General features: G+C 45.3%; 1 protein-coding gene across 2 annotated transcripts in view; it reads left to right on the top strand.

Annotated features, from left to right (window-relative positions):
• capn15 (calpain 15) overlaps positions 1 to 17,202 on the top strand; it is an 82,397-nt gene extending 65,195 nt beyond the window's left edge. For both annotated transcript variants that reach the window (XM_028814278.2, XM_028814277.2), the window contains exons 8-12: positions 2,549 to 2,710; positions 3,299 to 3,528; positions 6,635 to 6,798; positions 10,862 to 11,040; positions 15,237 to 17,202. In XM_028814278.2, the coding sequence (XP_028670111.1) occupies positions 2,549 to 2,710; positions 3,299 to 3,528; positions 6,635 to 6,798; positions 10,862 to 11,040; positions 15,237 to 15,414 (913 nt within the window). In that variant the 3' untranslated portion in view covers positions 15,415 to 17,202. The remainder of the gene's footprint in view (positions 1 to 2,548; positions 2,711 to 3,298; positions 3,529 to 6,634; positions 6,799 to 10,861; positions 11,041 to 15,236) is intronic.
• The last annotated feature ends 6,821 nt before the right edge of the window (positions 17,203 to 24,023 follow it).

The raw sequence follows: 24,023 nt of genomic DNA, 5'->3' as shown, positions 1-24,023 counted from the left end.
ATTAAAAGAAATAAACATTTGAAATACATCAGTCTGTGTGTAATGAATGAATCTAATATACAAGTTTCACTTTTTGAATGGAATTACTGAAATAAATCAACTTTGTCATGATATTCTAATTTTATGACTAGCACCTGTATATTGTTAGTGTGTACTGTAGAGAGACAAGTCACCCATTTGACATCATGCCATACCACTACCACTAAGTTTTCCACCCGCATGAAAACCGTATTGTCGCCTCTTTTCATCTTCAGCCTGTCTGGGTTCAACTGTGAAGGCCTGTGTCTCCTGCTCACCCTCACTGTGCCACAAGCTCCAATTCCCCTGCTCTGTAGCTCCATGAACAATTCTAGGCATGTATAACGATTGTCCAAATGTACACAACATGACCCAAATGTTCATAGCCCCCTGAAGCAACTCCAGCACAACCTGACTTGTCATGGGACAGTTCTCTCTTTGAAAGGAATACTTTCCTGTATATCTGATTACTTTCAGGCAGAAACCAGTGTTTGCTTCTGCCAGTTCAAAATCCTTTATGCCATACTTTGTGGGCTTGTCTGGCATATACTGGCGGAAAAAAAAAGGTGTCCCTTGTATTTTATCATAGATTCATGCACAGACAAATCACAGCCAGGCTGATCAAATTGTTCATATGTTGGTTCCACCGTGTCAAGCAGGGGCTGAACTATACATGGGGTTATAGACTGGCTCACCCCTTGGGATTTGCTTCTGGTTATCACAGAAGTGAATAAAACTTTTGCAGGAGCACGTACCTATCATCACACGGCACAACCCGTCCAAAGCCACCAGGGGACAAAGCACGTTTGGACCAATGCTCCCTGAAGTTATATCGCCAGTCCAGTCCCATCTCTATTTCTAATGCCACAAAGCCCTTCATCTCGTGTTTTGTTGTGGGTTTCCACTTTGAAAAACGAGAATGATGTGCAAGCGCAGCCCATGATTCAAAAAATTGCTCTGCATACCCATTTGTCTCGTCTGACAGTAGCTGAAAGGCAGCCTCAGGAAAGAAATGCCTAAAGTAGTCGAGCGGCTGGTAATCTGTCGTGTCCAACAGCAAGCCATACTGTCTTGTGAAGTCCGGTAGCCAGTTTGGCTCCCACAGATCAATGTCTGCGTATTCCTCCCACACGAACCTTGCCGTTGGTGTGTCGGCTGCGCAAATGCACTCAGCTGGTGTCCGATCAGCTGATTCCAGTTCCTCTCTCTCTTGCTCGATCTCCTGATCACTGTCAACAAAATCAGATTCTGAAAAATCAGAGTCCGACTCATAATGTGCAAAACATCTTCTGCTGAGAATTTTGTTCTCTGCACTCGCTTTGCTCCCTCATGAGATGTCGATGCCATCTTGCCTTTGTTTACATTTCGTAACTCGCGCACACACAAGGATTAGATGCCGAGTCAATGAGTCTAACAGTCCTCCAAGCAGAGAGGGAATGCCTGTGACGTAACGGTGAGTTTTTTGTCGCTATTAACAGCTGATTGTCACCCTCTACCCCCGGATGTTTTGTCGACATGCGCCCTCAACCCCTCCTGTCGCCAAAAGTCGACATCCACCCTAAAAGAGTTAACAAATTGCACACGATATTCCGCAGTCTTACACACAGCTTTTACTTTTGAAATGTAACTAGGAGCCACCATTAGGATTTGTTGTTTTGTGTTTGAGCTGTAACCCATAATCCTTTGTAAAGTATACTGGATTTTTCAGTTTGTATGACTCTTATATTTCAAATGTTAATGTTCAATGTTAACAAAATGGGGGGCACTATTGTAGTGACCCTCCTTACCCACGTTAACAGCAAGGACTGTGGGCTCTTCAGACTTTCATTTATTTAAAATATGCTCAAGGAAATCAATAAGCAAGAGGAGAACATCATCTGCCAGATAAGCAAAGTGCAAAACAAGCAAAGCAGCAGCCGGCCCCCTCTATACTGGTGTTGGACCCTTTCCTACACCATTGGGTGGCTCGTCTATCTTCTAATTCTCCAAACAATACTCTGACTGGCCTCACTGCCCTCATTTTCTGTGTACCTTAGTCTTTATTCTGTTTTCTTACCATCTCTGGCTGTGATGAGCCCATGGGGACAGAATCTTAGGGGTCACGAGGCTAGAGCTCCCCAAGTAGCCCCTCATGTCCCTGCACCCCTGAGCTGTTAGACCTTTTAGAAGGCTGATGGCTATAGGGCAGTCCTTCTCCTTCCCATCCTGTAAATAATAATGTATAAGATGGTGGTCCCTTAATCTGGCACAGGCGTTAACCTTGGGTGGCCCCTGGTGTTTCTGTCCTGGCCTCATTCTCTCATAACCCCTCTTCAGTCCTTCTTGACACCTGCTAGGTTGCCCACCCTTGGAGAAGCATTGCATATTTTCCTTATCCTGGGTGCCCCAGTCTGCAGTACATGTGCAGGGTATGCCACCCCCAGGTGCCCTTCCTTTTGCCCCGATTTAACCCCAGATTTGTTCCTGCCTAATCATTTATATCAAATATCGAGTTCACATGCCAGCATTGTTTGCCTCATTTCCTTTGCAGGTATTTTGACTCTGTGGACATTTGTAAGATCCACTCGGACTGGCAGGAGGTACGGGTACAAGGATTGTTTCCAAACCGGGCCAGCGGACCAGTGACTGTCACAGTGCTGACTGTCTTGGAGCGCACGTCTCTGGAGTTTGCTCTGTTTCAGGAGGGCAGCAGGTTAGTTGTCTCAATTAGTGGACATAATAATCCATTTTACCCTAACATAGTAAGTTGTGGCTGAAAAGTGGAGTTGGATTGGATTTCTGACTCCAGAGAGCAGCCTTGAGAAATGTAGCAGGGTGTGCTAAAATGTCACGACATTTTGGTTTGGACTATCCAAACCATTGGGTGGGGGGAGTTTTAGCCTATCCCATCTAGCATTGGGCGCAAGGCAAGAACAAAGCCAGGACAGGGTGAACACACACACACACACACACACGGGTCAATTTAACATCATCAATTCACCTAACCAGCATGCCTTTGGACGGGGTGGGGGGGGGCACACCCACACAGACACAGGGAGAACATGCATACTTGTGCAGGGAGGGCCTGGGACACGAACCCTGGTCTCCGTAATACAGGACAGCAGTGCTGCCACTGGGCCACCATGCTGCACGTTTGTTAATAGGTGTTCTTGAGTATTGTTGATCATCTATGAAGTGAATACTTAAAAATCCTAAAGCCCTTCTCTCTTTCCATTGGGACATCAAACAGCTTCATCATTCATTTCATTGTATGTTTGGTTACTTTTGGCTTTTATTTCAGGCGATCAGACACGGCTGACAGCCACCTTCTGGACCTGTGCATCATGGTCTTCAGAGCCTCATTCTGCAGCAGCAACAAGCTGTCATTGGGCCGCCTGCTAGCTCACAGTAAGCGGGCTGTCAAGAAGTTTGTTGGATGTGACGTGATGCTGGAGCCCGGAGAGTACGCTGTGGTCTGCTGCGCCTTCAACCACTGGCAGATGAACACACCGGGGACGTCGCTCACTCCTGGTAAGGAAGCATCGATGGCTTTAGGGCCCTTTGCCGCTGTGAGTCAGCCAGCTTGTCACATAGCAGTTTACAGCATGAAGTACAAGTACTGGAAAGAAATGTCACTTGGAATGATGAGGGTGCTGCGCAGACTTCACTGGGGGTCCTCTGTGTGATTTTTTTTTTTTTTTCTTCTAATATAAAGTGCATGGCTCTTGAAACAGCAGGCATTCTGTGTATCTAAGGTTTATTGCAGACTCTTAAGAAATTAACAATTTTCACACTTCCCACTAAATGGCTTTGGATGACGTTATGCTTTTTATTGCTGGCTTGCACTTTCAAACCTTCTAAGGGAGCCATACCCTTCTCACCCAGAAACACTTACTGTAAGTGGCTGTGCCGTGGTGAACTGTCCATAGGTGCACAAACATTATACTGCCATGGAGTAGCTTTACCACTAAATAAAAGTGTTGTTATGTCAAATATGTAACTTTTGTCATCCACGCGTTGGCCACTTTATAGATCTACCTGTAGTACCAGGTAGGATCTCCTTTTCCATTTTGATCAGCCTGGAGGTCTTTCAGGCATGAATTCAGTGAGGTTCTGAAACAATTCCTTAGTTGTTTTGCTCCATCCAAGCTGTCTTGCAGCTCCTGCACGTTTCTCAGCCACACCTTCATGATGCAAACCTCCCAGAGGTGCCCTAGTGCAGTGTTTGCCAACCTCGGTCCTGGGCGCACACGGTGGCTGCAGGTTTTTGTTCCAATGAGCTTCTGTTTTTAATTGGACTCCTGCGCTGTGTTATTTCCCAAATTCTGTGTTTTGGGAACAATATAGAAATTAGAAAACTCAGTTTGGTAAAATATATATATAAAATGTGCCAAGCAGGTTACATGGGAATAATGTATTTTTTTCTTTTTAACAATATTTTCATTCTGCTTTTCCAGGTGTTCTAATTGTTTAATTAATCCATGATTTACTAATTAGTGGGTCTGACGCTAAAGTAGTTGCAGCCTGTGATTATTGAATGTTGTCTGCCAGCTCATTTGAATTGTCATTAATAAGATACAATGAAGCGGGGGACTGCACAGAGAAAGGGCAAAATATAATGAAATCAACAAAAGAGAGTTAAGTATTTAAATCTACAGAAAAGCAGAAATATTTCTAAATGTCTTATAGTTGTAAAAATCCTGCTACTGTGCTTTTCTGAATGCAGAATAAAAGAAAAATAATGCCAGCTACTTAAATGAGATCAGTGCTGTCAGGTGTTGTCACTGATTAAGAAGCTGGTTGGAACAAAAACCCGCAGCCACAGTGTGCCCCCAGGACTGAGGTTGGCAAACACTGCCCTAGTAGACTGTGCAGGGCAGTAGAGTACACACAAGTTATCGATGCATTTGTGGAGCCACCTTAAGGTGATGGCACTTTATCCTTTTGAAAAAGAGAGTCCATAAATGGATGCACATGTTCAGCCAACAGTCCTTATCTGTGCTGTGGTGTTCAAATGAAACTTGGTTGTTATTAAGAAGCAAAGAGTATGCCAACAAGACATTCTGGCACCATTCACGTATGCCACGTCCCACCTCTACCACCTGCATTATTCATTAGACAAGACATTTTTCCACTCCTCGGCTGTCTGCTTTTATGGGTTGTGTAGCCACTGCTTCCTCTTCCTTTTCTTAACTTGCAGAAATGGAGGCCAATTTCACTTTCTGCTACTGTGGCCCATCTGCTTCAAGCCCAAGTGCTGCACATTCAGGGTCGCCTACTTACTTTCACTGTTATAAAGCGCCGTTATTAAAGTGTCTGTGGCCTTTCTGTTAGTGCCCCTCTCACTAACAGAACTGCCACCCACTGGATGTTTTTGGCTAATTGCACAAAACAATCACTAGTGACTGTGGTGTGTGAAAGTCCACTTCCAGCTGTGCCACTCTCTTCCCGTTACTTCCTGATGGATTTCACTGGATATTCAGTGACTTGGGTAATTCCTTGTCTCCATCCCGACTTGTGCATTTCATGGCGTTGCTAGGAGTGTTCTTTTGTCTTCATTGTGTAGGTTAGGCCAGGGGTAGGCAACGTCGGTCCTGGTGAGCCGCAGTGGCTACAGGTTTTCATTCCAACCCAATTGCTTAATTAGAAACCAATCATTGCCAATCTCAGACCTTATTTAATTTTATGGCTTATTAGTCTGTGCAATGTAAGGCTTTTATATCGTAGATTTTTTTCCTTTCCAAGGATATCATCCAAATGATTTGAAGCCTAAAACAGATCATTTTCAGTCTGTCACATTTTTCTATTAAGTGTTTTATTAAATCAAACCGTGCATGATGAACACACACAGATGTAATTGGAAAAAAGCTAGCTGGAGAACTGCTGGCTGCTTTGTCTTTTACATCTTATTGCTAATAAGGAGCAATTAAAACACTGAATGCAGCAGTTTAAGATTGAAATAAGCAATTAAGGTTGGAGAACCTTAACAAGCGAGACCACTAAAATGAAGCATTAAAATGTCACTTAAGCAATATGTGCTTCATCAGCAATAATTGAGTTCTCGTTAAGGAACTGGGTTGGAACAAAAACCTGCACATACTGTGGCACTCCAGGACCGACATTGCCTACCCCTGGGTTAGGCCACCATACTGACTCTCCACCAGCAGTCCTACCACAGTGACAGTGAGTTTGATCCAACACATTCTGACAGTTGGTTAAACAACAACAACTAGGCCTCTTAAACGTGTCTGCACGCTGTACAGATTGAATTGCAGCTGCATGACTAGCTGTTTGGAGGAGCAGGCATATCAAATAAAGTGGACATTATGGTACATATTACTATTGTTTGGCCTTAAAAAGCAGACTAGTAGGCTGAAAATGGGGGAAAAAAACCAATAAGTAAGATAAGGTCAACCAGAGGAGTAAGCAGCCCTGGATGTAAAGTCGCTTGACTAATATTTTAAAGCCTTTTTGTTTTGCATCATTTGGGGTAGAATATCTTGAAAAGTCAAAATGCTGAAGTCTTTAATTTGCAGCTTTCATAATGAATGGGTCTTACTCTTTCACATATTCCAACACTCGCTGACAATTTCTTTTTCTAATTTACGTCACTGATATTTTCTCTTTCTGTTCACAGTCTCTAGCCCCACCTCAAGCAGCCGTCCAAACCCAGAATTCCCTGGGTATATACTCGCGATTTACAGCTCAAGGCAGGTGATGGTGGAGCAGACCGAAGCCACGCCAACCACTCTGGCTGACGCGATCATCCTGCTGACTGAGAACAAGGGAGAGCGGCATGAGGTACAAGATGGAGCCTAATCATGCTGTGCAGGTTGAATAAATAAATTTGAATTGACCGAATATGCTCATTCTGCTTTGGGCCGCCTCACATCAAGTAACATATTTTCAGAAGAACTGCTTTAATCTACCGTGGAGCTCTCGGCAGGGCTATGAATGGCACAAGGCATTTCATCACCGCCATCTTGAATCATCAGGCTGCTGTTTAGCACCATGACCTGTGCAAGTCTGGGTTTAAAGGCTAAAGTGATGTTGCTGTGACTTTTGTGTATTATTTATTAAATTATGTTGATTTCAGTAGTACAGGGTTGAGGCAGAAAGGATGGACGTCTTTGAAATGGCTAGAACTCGCTACTAGGTGGAGTGACAGATGTGCGGTAGGTGGCGTTAGGTTCGCCAAGTCTTAGCATTTTTTTATTTTCTTTTTAGTTGAAGCCGTGGATGATAGAACACCGCGTTTTTGCGTACGACTGTTTTGTCAAGAATAACCAATCTATTACCACAGTTCAGCGTGAGTTTCGTTGCCATTTCAATATCCACAAAAATAAAGCTGTTCCCGCTCGTAACGCTATCCTACATTGGGTTAAAGCACTTCGTACACGAGGTACACTAATGAACAAAAGACCGCCGGGGGCTACACGAGCGACACGTACCCCTGAAAATGTGGAAAGCGTACGACTAGCCCTGCTGCACAGTCCAAGTCAATTTGCTCGGAAGCATTCTTCTGAACTTGGCCTCAGTAATCGTTCGGAGCGCTATATGGAGATGATAAACAACTTCTTTTTACCTGAATTACGACAAAAACGTATTCCCATCCGGCGTGTGTGGTTTCAACAGGATGGGACGACAGCCCACACAGCTAGAGCATCAATGGATGTTATTCAACCTCATTTGCAGGTTTGGTGACATTCATTGCCCTCCTCGGTCCCCTGACTTATCTATGTGCGATTATTTCTTGTGGGGTCACCTCAAGGCACATGTATACGAGCATAAGCCCCGTACATTGGAGGAACTGAAGGAAGCCATTCGCGTGGAAGTCGCCCAAATCGACAGAGCGATGTTGAAAAGAGTGGAGGCCAACTTCCATGAACGACTTTAGCAATGCATCAGTGATAACGGACACCACATGGGAGATGTTGTTTTCCACACTTGATTTTGTCAAATGCTATTTCAATATGAACTCAAATCTTTCAATAAATTTCTTTGTAAGAAAAAATTAACAATTTTGTGATTTTGTAAAAAAAACGCCCATCCTTTCTGCCTCACCCTGTATAAATGAAATTAGAAATGTTAATACATTATATTACAATTTTCATTTAGTCAGAGTCCAAGTTCAGTAACCCAGTAATTGCTTTTGACTCCAACTGTACAGTCCTGAGGCTCTCTAGGGGGTTAAAGAAAACAGCAATTTAGAAAATGGGTTCACAACTCCACTTTTGGGGGTCCACAGTGGTGCAGGTTAACTTGTTAGTTATGATTCAGAACCCTTCACTGTCTATTTTGGTTTAATTGTCGCCAGTTTTCCTAACCAGCCATCAGTTAACAATGAGGTGTAAATGAGAAAGGAGCCACCAGCTCTCCTGCTAATGTGTGTCCATCTAAACCTGTGCACATACATCATGAAGTGTTTGGGAATAAATGAGACAGCAGGGAAGGACCAAGAGGTACAAATCATCTGTTCTGGACCACAAAATTCCTGGATAATGTTCTCAGAAAATAAAAAAACCTGCAGTGCGATTAAGATTTGTCTTGGAAGAATGAAAGCACTAACATACCATTTAATCAAATAGCAAGTTTCATTATCTGCTAGGCATGGCATCCAATTACAAAACTGGTTGGAATGAAAACATGCAGTTACTGGACTGGAGCTGAGTACCCCTTGTCTAGCATGTCGTAGTGAGAGCACAAACGAGTCATAGAATTAAATGGCGTGTTTCATTAACAGCAAGAACTGGCTATTGACCCTCCAGGAGACCCGTGAGTTAGCGTGCTGCATCGTGAGCAGCACTTAGGGGGCTGACGTCTTTCTTGTCCTTCCACTCTGTCTCAGTCATGGTGCCTTTTTGCCACATTGAAGCTTCACACAACCAAAGTCACCCGGCATATCACGACGGTTTGGGTGCACAGTGTCGTATGCATCACTTTCACTACCCGTGTTAACATCTGATGACCGGTTGACATCATCATCACTGGCGCTTGATTCAGTTGATGGTTCGGTTTCACTTTGTTCTAAAACTGACTTTACATCTTCTCATCTACATGCCATTGTGTTTTGGTTTAAGGCTCCACCCCACTCATGAATATTGATGAATTTACCTTAGAGTGGCAAAAGGCATAGAATAGAAGTACAGTGGAACCTCGGTTCACGACCATAATGCGTTCCAAAACTCTGGTCGTGAACCGAAGCAATTTCCCCCATAGAATTGTATGTAAATACAATTAATCCGTTCCAGACCGTACAAACTGTATGTAAATATATTTTTTTAAAGATTTTTAAGCACAAATATAGTTAATTACACCATAGAAAGCACATTGTAATAGTAAACTAAATGTAAAAACATTGAATAACACTGAGAAAACCTTGAACAACAGAGAAAACTAACATTGCAAGAGTTCGCGCTATACTGTAGCCTTACAACCTGATCGCTGTAAACACTTTTTTTAATGAGTTTTAAGCACAGGGGGGAAAAAAAGGAACTTTTGAACAAATCCGAACTTTATTTAAAAGCCAACCATAAGCAACCAAGAATGTAACATTGCAAGAGTTCACGCCAATAGCCGTACAGCCTGATCGCTGTAAACACTTTGTTTAAGTGAGTTTTAAGCACAGGGAAAAAATGAACATTTGAAAAAAGAGAAAAGTAACATTGCAACAATTCACGCTACGAACCGAAAAATGAACATTTGAAAAATCCGTAATACAAAAACTAACCATAAACCACCAAGAAAACTGACCTTGCACGAGTCGAGGTCTGGCATGAAGTGAGGAGAAACTGGGCCTTACCACGCTATGAATGCCACTTCTCTTGCGAATCTTTTCAAACCATCCTCTACTGGCTTTAAATTCCTCACTTTCGCCACTCGTAGAAGGATAGTTTTGCAGCAAATCGCCATGAATCCTCCTGGCTTTCTCGCATAACATCTCCTCGCTTACGCTATCCCCTGCAAGTTGCTTCTCGTTCAGCCACACTAGCAACAGTTTTTCCACCTCTTCCAGCACTTGAGGCCTCTGCCTGGTTAACACTGTAACTACTTTTGCAACATCAGCTGCTTTAATAGATTCTTTCTGCTTTAGAATAGCCGAAATCGTAGATTTTGACTTCTTCTACTCGGCGGCAGGATCAGTAACATGAACGCCGCGCTCATACTTTTCAATAATTTCTTTCTTTACTTTGATTTCAGTTTTCTGCAAAACTTTCTTCTCACCACTCTTCACTTGCTTAGAAGCCATGGTTAACTGCAAAAGCACACGAAATACTGTAGAGCACAAAGAGTGCACAGGTAAAGCACGCACGTCTGACTGAGAACAGTGAACAGGGAGAGGCTGAACACGTGCTTAAATACAGTAATCGGCGCGTACAAACCGGAAGGGAAATGAAATAGAGCACAAAGAGTTCACAGCGAAAGCGCGCAGGTCTGGCCGAGAACAATGCAACACGTGCGGAAATCATCAGCATGCACAAACCGAAAGGGAAACTGGCTTGTTCGTATACCGAGTGTGCGGTCGTGAACTGAGGCAAAAGTTTGGCGAACTTTTTGGTCGTAAACCGATTTGTACGTGTACCGAGACGTTCGTGAACCGAGGTTCCACTGTATTGGTGATTTTTGCAGCATGTTATTTGTATCCACTAGATGACAGCAGAGTACTGTCCTGAGCGTTGTACACCATCATGGTCCTCCTCCATTAATGCATTATTCGATACTCTATTGATTTGTATACGAGCCAAGATGACCGACTGACCAGATTTGTTTTCTTGTTCACAAATGACCTCTTCCTTAGTAAAACAATGCGCCTTCCTTAGATGAATATGGTCTCAAGATCATTTTATTTTTGGATTTTAAACAGGGAAGAGAAGGCATGACCTGCTATTACTTGACGCATGGCTGGGCAGGTTTAATCGTCGTCGTCGAAAACAGACACCCCAAGTACTACCTTCATGTGTCATGTGACTGCACAGACAGCTTCAACGTGGTGTCAACACGGGGCAGTTTGAAGACCATCGACAGTGTACCCCCACTCAACAGGTATGGGATTTGTCCATGTTGTGTTTCCAGTATTAATTTGTTCCCATTCAGATAAGAAGCTTAAATATGTGAAATTCTCGTGTTGCTTTGACTTTGTGTTTTATTGTTGTTTCGTTTGATCAGAACTCTCTTGTTCCAGACGTCCCCTGGCTGTTGTGCCTGTGAGCTTTATATTGTCCAGTGTGTGTTTTACTTTTCTTGTTTTTAATAATTCTGCTCGATACTAACTTGTAGCGTCCCCCCTGGTGTCCGAGGATCCCGAGTTTGCCTTTATGCTCTGCACATTTTCGTGTTGCCAGATGCTGCTGTAGGCCTCTCTGTCAGCTACTGCTGAGTGTCTCGTTGCTTTCTAAGTGAAGATGTCTGCCTAATCGGCTTACCTGAACCACAATTCAAATGCAGGGGCTCAATAAATTAAAGACAGGACATTTAATTTGTCATTTAAGTGTATAGGCGTCAGAACAGGAAGACATCTGATCAGACAGGAACACCCAACACTTACAGGTGATGGAAACACGCAAACCGTGTGATTATCCTGGACTGACAAATTCTGTACGCACATAATAAAAATGAGCTTGTGTACTTCTGTCTCGGCTCCACATTTTGGTATCTCACATCCACAATGCATTTACAAAATAAATAGGAATTCTGACGGCATTGTCTAAATACTTGGTGGGGGTCACTGCTACAAGTAGATTTGATTTATTGGTAAGTCCATAATCAGGTGCGTCTCCTTCAAATTCCAGCTTCGGATGTGTGCCTGCCTTGTGTTGCCTTTGTGGTTGTTTTGAAGAGTGCCAGCAGACCACTGGGGGGCTCATGTCGCTGAACTCGTGTGTGTGTGTGTGTGTGTGTGTGTGTGTGTGTGTATAAGCCCGTGTTCTCATCAACGCCTTGTGTCCAGAACGTGCTTGCTGCTTAGAAGCTCGAGTGTTTCAAAAGGCGGCAGCTGTGTGTTCAAAACCCCTGCCAGGCCCTTTTTGCACTGAACTATTGCCCCCATATTTGTTATATGTAAATTTTACAGTCAGCCCTGATGTATTGTTTTATTAATTTATTAGCTGCTTAATCAAACCAATTTCTCCGAGCTAGTGGGTAGGTCACAGTAGGCGCAGTGCCTAGTAAAAGGCTTACCCCCTTAGAAGTTTTCACATTTGATTGTTCTACAAAACTGACGCACAGTGGAGTTAATTTGGACTTCAAAAGAGGAATAACTAATTGCACAAGCGTTCATCATTATTGTTACAACTGTATTAATTGTATACACCTAAATCATCACTGAGACAGACAGTTGGTGTTAGAAGTCACAAGATGAGGTCACCTGTCGGGGTTTCCATTGATTGGAGTCTAAATGCACCTGAATGTTGAAGGGCCAGCTGGTGGGGGGTGTTGGGGGTCAATATGGTGGCCTGACCTACACAGTGAGGACAAAAGAACTGCCAAGGAACTCCATTAAAGCAAAAGTCAAAGGAACAGAAATGAGAAGAGAAATGGAAAGAGTGTGGCACAGCAGTAAATCTGTTAGAGCAGACCGTCCACAAATACTGAGGATGACGAGTGGTGAAGGCCATCAAGAGACTTCTGAGAACTTTTGAAGTAGTTAGATGCTACCAGCTAGGAAGAGGAAAAGCTTGGGTTTCTGCAGGAAGAGGTGTTGGTGAGGCCAGCAGGGGGCGCTTACCCTGTGCTGTGTGGATCCCAGTGCCCCAGTGCAGTGACGGGGACACTGTCCTGTAAATATGGTGCCGTCCTTCAGTTGAGACGTAAAACTGAGGGTCCTGACTCTCTGTGGTCATAAAAGATCTCTGGACATCCTTCTTAAAGAGTAGGGTGTACCCCAATGTCCTGGCTAAACTGCCCAACACAGCCTAGTCATTCTGGCCCCCTAATCATCCCCTGTCTCTGATTGGCCATCTCTCTCTCACCACTTCAGCACTTAACAGCTCATGTGTGGTGACCATACTGGCCTAAAAATGGCTGCCGTCGCATCATTCAGCTGGATGCTGCACATCAGTGGTGATTGAAGTGGCTCCACACTCACTGAAGCACTTTGAGTAGTAAGGAAAGTGTTACATAAATGTAAAGAATTATTATTAAGTTCCACTAAGTTGGAGAGAAGACGACAGCAATGCTCAGGTACTTCATCAGTGGCCAAAGACGCACAGGAGACCGTGAAGGCAGCTGGTGGTCTGACGAGACTAAAACTGAGCTTTACGTTGCACTAAATGCCATGTTACACTGCATGTTGTTAAAAACACCTCATCACCACCATAAAGCATTGTGATGGCAGCATCAGGCTGTGAAGACGCTTCACAAAACTAGCGAGGGTGAAAATGAATGCAGTAAAATACGAGGAAGTCCTGCAGGAAACCCTGATGTGGTCTTCAAGAAACCTGCGCCTTGGGGAGAAGATTTGTTTTCCAGCAAGACGACGAGCCCAACCATAAAGCCAGTCCTACACTGGAATGGCTTCAAAACAACAATGTGAATGCCCTGCAATTGAAGATCTCAAGTCGGACTTGACGAGGACTTTTCACTCACGATCTTCATTCTGCCTTACTGAGTTTTGGCAACTTTGCACATCTGCACTCTGCCATTTTTCCCATTTTTCTTTGCAGAGTTGATAGAGAGAGACACCTGAGCACACAGACTCGAGACTGTCATGGCTGACCTGAAGTGGGCCGAGTGCCTGTACAGTCCGGTACTTTGTGTCGCTCATAGCTGTGCTTGCTGGGATAGGCCCCAGCTTCTCCTCGGCCCTGCCCTGCCCTGGATAAGCAAGTTAAGAAAATGGATGGGTGGGTAATTGTCATTAATTTAGACCACTCAACCAACCCGAGAGATCTGTTTTTATGTCAACATTGAAAAGTCATCTTCTGTTGTTAAAAAAGGCCAAACGTAATCCACTGGGATTCAGGGTTGTGAACAAGAAAATGTGAAACCATCTAAGGGGGCCGAAGTCTTTTTAAAGGGGGCTTAATAAGCTAATAATAATAATAATAATTCATTACATTTATATAGCGCTTTTCTCAGTACACAAAGCGTCCTCCACACAGAGAGGAACCGGGAAGCGAACCCACAATCTTCCACAGTCTCCTTACTGCAAAGCAGCAGCACTACCACTGCGCCACCTGTGAGGATTGCATGTTTTCTGTCCGACGTGGCTTTGCGTTTTTACTAAAACGCTCGCGTATGTGGATATCACTGTCGTCAAATAACAAATGTTTTAATTCTCGTGATACTCCTCTTCATTCGGAAGAACACGACTTTTTTTTCCTTGATGGCAACACGAATTAGACGATCTACAAGTCGAACAATATCTCCATACTTCTGTCATATCACCTATGTTCATATATTCGATCTCTTTCCGCTGTTCCGTTATTTCACCGAGTAATAATTTGCGTTTGTTTGTTTGCGCTGATGCGATATTTACTATCAGTTTTTTGAGACTCTTTGTACTTTCATTGTCTCTAACCTGCTCTGCATGTGTGTCACACCAACGTTTTTGAATTCTATATGACGTTCTACTTTGTCTTCTACTCTTTGTCTTTTATTTCCGACCCCGCTTGGAGCTGAGAGCGCAGGAACTGTCTTGACAGTAACATTCACACGATTGAGAAGTGAGCGGACTGTGGGCACACCAGCCACGTTGTGTTTCTGCCGCTCGCATTTGTGGATTTCACTTTCACCAAACAACAAATGTTTTAATTCTCGCCGATACGCCTCTTCATTGGGAAGAAACACTACTCTTCCATGATGGCAACATGAATTAGACGATCTGCAAGTCTCCGACTTAAAGTTTAAAAACAAACAATATATTCGATCTCTTTCCACTGTTCCGTTATTTCACCGAGTAATAATTTACGTTAGTAAATATCGCATCAGCGCAAACAGTTCTTTGAGACTTTTGAATTTTCGTACCTTCATTATCTCTAACCTGCTCTGCATGTGTATCACGCCAACATTTGTGAATTCTTTACGACGTTCTACTTTGTCATCTACTCTTTGAGTTTTATTTCCGGCCCTGGCCGTAGTTAAATCTCTTGGCACAAAGTCTCGTCTCGCAGGTCGTGAAAGTGTCTCTCTGAGAAAGTCCCGTCTCGTCCCAGGATTTTTTTTTATATACTAGAGAGATGTATTTGTAAATGGGTGCAGTGACTGTGGACGCTAAATTTTCTCGTCTTTCCTCCCTGCAGGCAAGTGCTTGTGGTGCTGTCGCAGCTGGAGGGCAATGCAGGCTTCTCCATCACACACAGACTGGCACACAGGAAAGCTACGCAGGCCTCCCTCGGAGACTGGACGCCCTCCAAAGGCACACACTGTCCCCAGCTCACCTCGGACGTTGCTGGACTCCACCGGCCTCGGCCGCTCTGACACGCGCTCGTTTGTGCTGGCTAGTAAACGTAACGCGGACTTCAGGCTCTTTTAGTCCTTTTCTTTTGTTTTTTTGTTCAGTCGTCCTGCCAAATCTTTTTGCTCTTTGGAGCTCAGAGCCTCAATGGAAAAGGCAGACGTGAAGCACACAAACGTGTCTGTAGGCACAAACCACAAGTGACGCTGGGCACGTCCTCGCCGTGGCATACGGACTACAGACGGCGCGGCAGCTGAGGTGCGTCCTCTTGAAAATCCTCACGGGTTGCAGACTGTGGAGAGGGGGCTCCAAGGATGATCTGCACACTACTGAGCCAAATCCGCGTTCTAGAAGGAGCAACGCAGCGAGCAAAGCCATTTTCTGCCTGGAGCCCGCTGGAGGTGGACCATCAGTGTAAGTTTTGTTTCTTTGTGACGCCGCTGTTGTCCCCCCTCGTCACCTGCAGTCTCTAACGACACAAGCCTTACTCCAAAGCACATCTGATCATGAAGTTGGTGCAGCCGACTTTGTCCTCCCAGCATTCCCTCTTTTCTTTGTTATTTTGTGAGCGGTTTGAGCCCCGTGGTGACGAGCCCGGTGGACAGGCCTGCTCTGAACTTCCCATCTCCATCTCGCCATTAGAGACTGAAGACGGAGAAAGCAGAAGCCACTGGGACCAGAGCTGCGTTTGACTGGGTGACACGACAGTTGTCGATACCTCGAGGCTGGCCCTCCCGCAACGCTTCAACTGGCCTGATGGCCCAGAGGACACCATAGTGGGCTACAGACACAGGTTGCACCCAGACAGCACATAGAAGAACAACGAGAGCTTTTTCTGTTTTAAGAAAAGAAATAAAAAAATGAAAAACGCTTCACTAGATCATCAGAAACGAATTGGAACTTTCAAAGAACCTCCGATCCCGGTGAGCATCTGGTCCTAAGTTTCTGTACGGGACTGCACAAAATCAAGTATGGTGGAAACGTCACTTCCGTTTGTCCAAACCCCGATGGATGTCTCGCTCGGGGAAGCACCCTGATTGGTTAAAGTTCCTGTCGTTTTACAAACTGTGGGGGGAGGCTTTTTTGCGGCCATTCGAGTTTGGTGCCCGGCGGTGCTTTAAGGGGTCATTTTGTTCCTAATCGTTCACTACTCTCAGCTCAGGTTTTTTCCTCAGGTATCTCAAGCAAGCTGTACCCACAATCCCTTGCTGCTTGGCATGCGTCTCTGTCCACATTGTCCAAAGAGAGTCCCTGTCCCTCGCTCACATTCCCGGGTAACGCCGATGATGGTGGTGGTGGTGGTGGTCTAGCATTTGCTGTGTCATCCATGGGGTCGATTAGCCTGATCTGCTGTGAGGAGAAGCCATGCGAGCTTCACCCCATTCTTGCACAAATGACACCCAGCAGCTGCCCACCCGTGTTCACTTTTGCCCCCTAAACAAATGTTTTTGCTGCTTGGATGGATTTAGGGGCGTTTAGCAGGCCGTCCTCGTGTTCTGTTGCCGATTGCTTGGGTGTGAAGTGACGTGACGTGCAGAACAAAGACCGACATGAGCTCAAAAAGTGAGGACCTTCTGTCACTACGGACCCCCAGCCCTGAGTCCCGCTTTTTAGATTTTCTTTTTTTTTTGGTAACAGAAGTGACACCCAGGAAATGTCATTTAATTACGAAAATCCAAGACGTGACCCACCGTGTTAAAATGTCTTTCCTGGTGGGCTTTACTTTCTCTTACAGAAGAGCCCATCAAGGGTCGCCAACCCCAGTGGTGATTTCTGCCCTCGTTGTCATCTTTTGTTGTTTCCTTTGCTTCCTCTGCCCCCCCAAATCAGTAGACGTCACCCTTGGCTTTGTGGAGCCGCTGAAGCTTTGACCCCCCAAGTGGATTTATTTCAGTCGTGGGGGGGATTGAGTTTGGGGTATTTTTTTTTTTTATTATCTTTTAAGGATGAGCTCCAGACGCTTGTTACTCGGTGGATTGCACTTTTCCTGGGCGTGCAGATGTGGCGAGGGCACACGAGTGTCTGTCTCGCAGCCCTGTCCCCCCATCTAGGGGGTTGTCTCAGAACTGTTGGGGGGCCTCGCCAAACAAACGTTCCTGTACACGAGAATCTGTCGGCACCTTCAAAAGGCCGGTCCCAAAACTACTGGGCGGGCAGACGGAGCGGGTGGTGCCACCTGGCGGTCGTTTTTGTTTTTTGGAGTCCGCGTCACTTCTTGTTGGTTGTCTCGCCATTTTGAATATTCTGCTAGTCACTCGAGTCCCAGCACACCAGATTGGCGCCGAGGGTCGCGTGAAGTTGCATGTTACTGCGCGCTCTTGGCGTGTGCAGAGCTCGGGGTGGGCGAGGGGGGTCACGGTGCTGCATGTTGGGCCTGGCAGGACAGTCCAGCGTGACGGGTGGTTTGTTTGTTTTTCTGTAAATTGTACATATGGAATATTTCGCCAAGCTGTGAATAATTGTTTAATTGTGTAAAAACATGAAAGAATCCTGCAAATAACACTACGAGGAAAGAATGTGAGATGGGAAATAATTTTATTGATTTTTAGATGAGAACCTAGAAGTGTGATTGGGATGAGCAGTTCGCAAACTCAGGTTCTGACGGACTTTTTTTAAGATGCTAGGTTTGTGGGGTTTTTTTTTTTTCTTTTTTTTGGGGGGGTCTTTGTATATGGGGGGGGCAGTTGTTGTGTCTCCATGACGCAGGCTGCAAAAAGGGATTGCCTAAATAAAACTTGAAAAGCGGCTGCACAGCTCCTTCGTGCTCTGTTCATGCCCGTCTCGTCCGCCACATTGCCGCCTGGCACCCTGGCGTTGTCTTTTTCAGGTGCTCAGCTTGCCCAGTTCTCTCTTAATCTTACAGATGACGACCTCAGAAACGTCCAGCAGCTCTTGTGTTATCAGGGAGTGTTGGAGTGGGCTCTGCTCACACACACACACACACACACGGGGGGCTAGCTTTGGTGTGAACGTCACATGGGTGTCCCCCCATTTAACCCTCACCTAAAGGTTCACACCCCTTGGACCAGCGTGCGTTTCTTAAAACTTTATTTCTTGGCATCCCAGGCTTGCCCTCCTTGGTGTCTTTGAGACCCAATCCATGACGACGGACAGAGCGGGGTGGTCCCCCTTTGACAATCGCCGCCACCGCCAGACATCACAGAACAATAAACTCCTCGCAAGACACTTTGCACGTCTGCAACGCTTTCCCATTGAATCTAACAGTGCCTCACAACCCAGAGCCTCGTGACCCACAATGTGATGTAGACATGTGGCGCCCGATGCACCCATGGGCAGTGCCACTTACCAACCCAAAATGAGCAAAGTGTCACCAGGAGATTCTCGGTTAGGGACGTCTCCCCTCAGCCTGCCTGCCGACCCTGGCCAGGGGCCGTGTATCTACAACAGCAAAGTCATTTTTATTAAAAGGAGTTAGAGCAGCAGAAGAAAATTCTAGAAAATATAATTTGATAGTAAAATCTGAAAACAAAAAGCTAATAAAAAATAATGAATGAATTTTTAAAGTAACAAGAAACGTAAACCGCACTTTCTGTAACGACATTGAAACTGAACATCAACAACTCAGGAAGCGCCGGTGTCTTTTATTTTTTGTGGTCCCGGTGACGTTTTTAACGGATGTGATATTGGGGTTGGCGATTCAGGTATCCAGAAGCCCCTCGTTGCCATTTTCATGTGTCCCCAGTAGATAGACGTGTGCACCTCATGATAAGCCAGCGCCCACTACGGGTCACATTGGGCATTGGTGCCCAAAACTGGAATTGTGAGTCAACTGCAGGTTAACTTGGACTCGAGGCCAGGTGGGTGATGACAGACCAGAAGGTTCAATCGCAGAAATGGCCGACGCCTGTGAGTGAAGGAATTTCAGCCTCCACAGTGAGATGCACGGATGGTCGTCCAAAGGAAACTTCTACTGGAGTCCATAAGCCACCAGCGCTGAGCTGAGGACAGTGGCCCCCTACAAGCTGGTGGTGTCACGCAAGTCTGTTTAGCATTCTCAACACTTTAGATTGGGTGGGTCTGGTGGGTCACCTGGGGGTCTGTTTTCTTTCAAGATCTCCGTTATTTGGTATTTTCTTCTACACTGTAGGTGCAAAGCCTCATTGGGTAAAGGATGAGCTGGCAGGGTGGTGCTGTGGTTAAACCAGGGTGTCCAACTCTGGTCCTGGTGGGCCGCAGTGCCTGCAGATTTTCATTCTAACCATCTTCTTAATTAGTGAGACATTTGTGCTGCTAATTAACTTTTGCTTTAGTTTTAATTATCCCTTAGTTGTTTCTTTTTCCTTAACTAGCAGCCAAACAATAATGAGACCCAAAGCGAGCCGCCACATGACCAGCTCACCTGAAAATGAAGAAGGTCTCGGTCATGTTGGTCTGCTCAGGTCACTAAAACATCTTGATGGTGGTCTTAGGAAAAAACGAAAATCAACAGTCTGCTGTGGCAGAATGAGAGCAGCAACAAGCCGTGGAATTAAATAACGAGTTTAATTAACAGCAAGAATCGGCTTCTCATTAAGAGGTTAGTTGGAGTGAAACTGGTTGGAGTTTGAAGCCCCACTTTATCTGCCCATCTGTCGGCTCGTTTCACATCTCATTTCTCTTTGGCTGCCATTTCATGAAGAAACAAATCGATTCAGAGGACTGAAACCTTAAAAACGGGGGTGTTAAAATGAAGCAAAAAGGAGTTAATTAGCAGTGAAAACTGGTCACTGATTAGGAAAAGGGTCAGAACAAGCTGCGGCCCTGCAGGACCAGAGTTGGACACCCCTGCGTTAAAGCTTAGCACTACACAGCCTGAGGTTGTGGGTTCAAATCCTGCTACTGACCACTGCGCCCCCACCCCGTCTGTGTTCCAATTGGAAACACAAAGGAAACGTAACCAGTTGTGTGCCAAATGTTTAAAGGAAGGGCGAGTTCTCCAGGTCTCTGTCCTGACAAAGATGGGGGGGGGTGGAGGTGGATAGAAGACCTCATGACGGAGGAGCAGAGTCTTAAAGGCGGCCCGACGCCCCCTTTGGCCTCTCTGCTCTTTAGAGGTCACGTTCGTGTAGCGTTGTCACGGCTCCTTAATTTTAACATAAATGACCTTTCAAATAAACACATCATATTCCAATTTACTCAACTATGAAGCCCGTATCACTGGGTTGTCGTGAGAATACAATGCGTCAATTAAGAACGAGATGTTTCAAGTTTCCTATTCCTGCAAAATCTAAAGAAATTCGTTTCAAACTTCAAACGCTGCGTGCCTGTCAAAGGAACCTTTATGACGGCGATTTGATTTGACTTGCAATACGTGTGTTGTTCCAACAAACATAAACGGTCACATCAAAAATGCCTTCCTTGATGTTCTCTCTGGAGTTGGGCTTCGCAAAAACACATCGGACACCAGCGCCAGTCGTATCAGCTGTGCCTCAACCTGACCCAACAATCTGAGCCCACCAGGCCAGAAAGCAGAGGCCCCGCCTTTTGTCGTGACAGCCACACAACGGCCCCGCTGTGCCATGCAGGCTTGTCGCATTCGCCACGGCGCCATCCGCTTCTGCGCAATAACTGACTGAACGTTAATGTACGACTGAAGCTCGACTTGTATCATCATTATTAGTAGTGTTACTACTCCTGCACAGAGATGTTCGCAATTTTTCGCGAGGTTTGTGGTGATCTTGTGCAGTTCTTCAAAGATGCGCCAGTACCCTGGAGGACGTTCTTCGGCCTTTGAACGCGTTTAACGGATCACTGCACGAAACGACTAAAACAATCTGTGACAGTCACAATAAAACAGATGACTCACGGAAGAAACTTTCGATACAATGACTCGAAAACAACTGCTCCGATCAATTCGAAACTTAACTGACCAAAACGAATAAGTCAGAAAAGAGAAGATTACGATTCGAACCAACTTTACTGGGCTCGACCACTTACACCAAGTCACTGGTTAAAATGGGAGACATCCAGAGCGTCGGGACCCAGGAAGGTTCTTCTTTGCGCTCTGGTCCCATTTCATCTCGATTAGCGACTAAACAATGATCGGTCTACTAATGAAGATATTGTTGCCTGATTTTTTCCTTAACGCATTATTGGTTGCATAACATGTTAATACAAATGTATTCAAATAAAAGAAACAAAAGTCACTGAGCCTCCACCCCCTATAAGCCACAACGACGATAAAATACGCACAATAACAATAAGGTTTACTTCGAGCTGCTACTTGAAGGGTCTTTCAGCACACAAGCCCACGGGACGCTCCGTCTGGAGAGGTGTCCCCAGTTCTTCTTCTCCAGGTGTTCAGCACTCTTACAAATCCGGCTTCTCTAATTGCACTTTACGGTTCTTTACTGGCTGTCTGGCACCTCGCAGAACTAGTGTGCGACTGAGCACCATTTCGTTCTGCGACGGGTTCTTTGTGCTTTGGAAAACTTCCTAATATATATATTTTATAAATGATAGGACAGCAGATACCTGGAGGAGGCCGGTGTTCCGACATTTCAGCATAGGAAACTTCAGTTTCTGTATTACATCTTGCCTGAAGAAGGGGCCGGAGTTGCCTCGAAAGCTTGCATATTGTAATCTTTCTAGTTAGCCAATAAAAGGTGTCATTTTGCTTGGCTTTTCTCTACAAGCATACCTATCAGAATGGCGTACTCTGGGCTAATGCGCATGCGCACAGCGTTAACACGGTATTTGCGCAAAACGTAGTTCTACTGTTTGAAAGTGAAGTTTTTATTACAGTTTTCTAAAGTTGTTTCTTGCGAGTTCAGCAAGAAACTTCATGCATGTTGCGGGTCTGCTCCAAATAGAAACATGTAATGTTTTCTTATTTTTATTAAATCCAACACGTCACGGAAGTTGTTGAACATTATCAGCGCTATTGTTGCCATACATCTTTTATTTAAATACAGTTTGACTTACCGGTATGCTATTCTGACAAAGTATGCTGAACTGACCCAACACCCAGCATTTCAGAATTCCCAGGCTGACTAAGGGGGTCTCGGTATGCCAAGGTGGGTGAAGGCTTGTTGTAACCTCGGGATGACGTTGTTTTCATGCCATCAATCGAAATGATTGAGATTTGCTCCTCTTTTTATATAAAGCTACGAATTTTCTCGGCTTTCGTCCTGGTGGGGCATAAGGAAAGAAATACAGCGGAATGAAAACAAAGGCCAGGAATGAATAAAGAAGAGAAAAGGTGATCGCCAGAGCACAGCCTCCTTAAACCAATTATTGAGGCACAAGGTCGCGGGGAAGCTGGGGACCACCCTGACATCATTGGGCGCAGGGCAGGAAAATAATTTGACTATATGTATATATATATAGAGAGAGAGAGACTGTACAGTTTATGAGTTTTAAATAGTCCCTTTGTTAATCATCAACAAACAGTTAATGTACATGAAAGCAGTACTTGCGGTCGGCCAGCTCTCACCCCTCGATGTTGCAGTCCGGAGTGCCAGTGAGGTTTGTCTCTGGTCAGCCGCTGCTCACCTTCTTCAGTGCCGCCTCTTCTCGCGGTCTCGCGGTACTGCAGTTGTTCATTTGGCCGTTTATGCAGCGAAAGGGGTGAGCCTATCCAGTCGGCGTTCCCTCGCCTTAATTCGAAGACTCCAAAACATAAAATCTACTAATTATGGGGGCGTGTATATATACCCCCCGGGTTTACAAACATAGTATGTCAAGGATTCATCCATCCTTCGCCATTTGGTTTACAATGCAGAAAAACCCGAGCACCGGCTCTACTTCGAGCGCTCTCTATACATGGAGACCCGAAGTACCCAGCGCCGCCTGGGGGTAAATAACGGGGGAAATCGGTCGTTTGGAAATTCAAATGGCTAAATACAACCCCACGATGATACACAAAGACGTACTCGTAGACAAAAGCTGCAATCCTGTGAAACGGTTCAATTCCCATTCAGGTTAGTTGAGAAGAGAACGCCAGTCTGCAGTCTTAAATTAAATGTCACTTCTGCGGGTACGAAACTTTTGCGAGCGGTGATCACGGTGTCCTCACATCAACCCCTGCGCACGCCTGCTGCCTGACGGGAATTGTAGTCTCCATGTCGGCACTGTTTTTGAGGGCATCCCTCCGATTGGAAACCCTATTCTCTAGATACCATATAGCTTATATTGTAAGTTGAAGGAACGTCAAGGCACATTCAAAACTCTATTCAGCCGTTTTTGACTGATTAGCAAACAAACAAACGGTTTACGACCAGGGGCTCGCACTGTATTCGGAACGCACAACGGGAGTTCGAAGGCCTTGGCTTTCTAAGAATTGGGGTTAAAGCCCCGTGGGCTCAATAATGATGCCACAGGTGGAGACTCCCAGTCCGAGCGCTTCTCGCCTGGTCTTTCACTGACCGCAGAGCTTCGACTTTCCGATATAAACGCCGACACTTTGGGCTTGGCCGGGATTTCACTTTTCGTCGCCTGACCTGATGCTCTTCCGTAATCGATATAGCGCCATGCCCTGTCTGGTGAGGAACCGAATCGGGACCCCTCAGTGAAGGCGACCGAACCCACGTCCACAAACCACGCCCCCGACCGCTCTTTAGCGCTTTTCCTTACCCCGAAGAGCCAGCAGCTCCCGAACTTCAAAGATTTATAGCGCCTCAACCCGCCGATC

The sequence above is a fragment of the Erpetoichthys calabaricus genome, chromosome 11 (genome assembly GCF_900747795.2).
Source record: "Erpetoichthys calabaricus chromosome 11, fErpCal1.3, whole genome shotgun sequence".
Classification (NCBI taxonomy): domain Eukaryota; kingdom Metazoa; phylum Chordata; class Cladistia; order Polypteriformes; family Polypteridae; genus Erpetoichthys; species Erpetoichthys calabaricus.
Note: the sequence above shows the minus strand (reverse complement) of the source record. Positions and strands in the feature narration are given on the sequence as shown.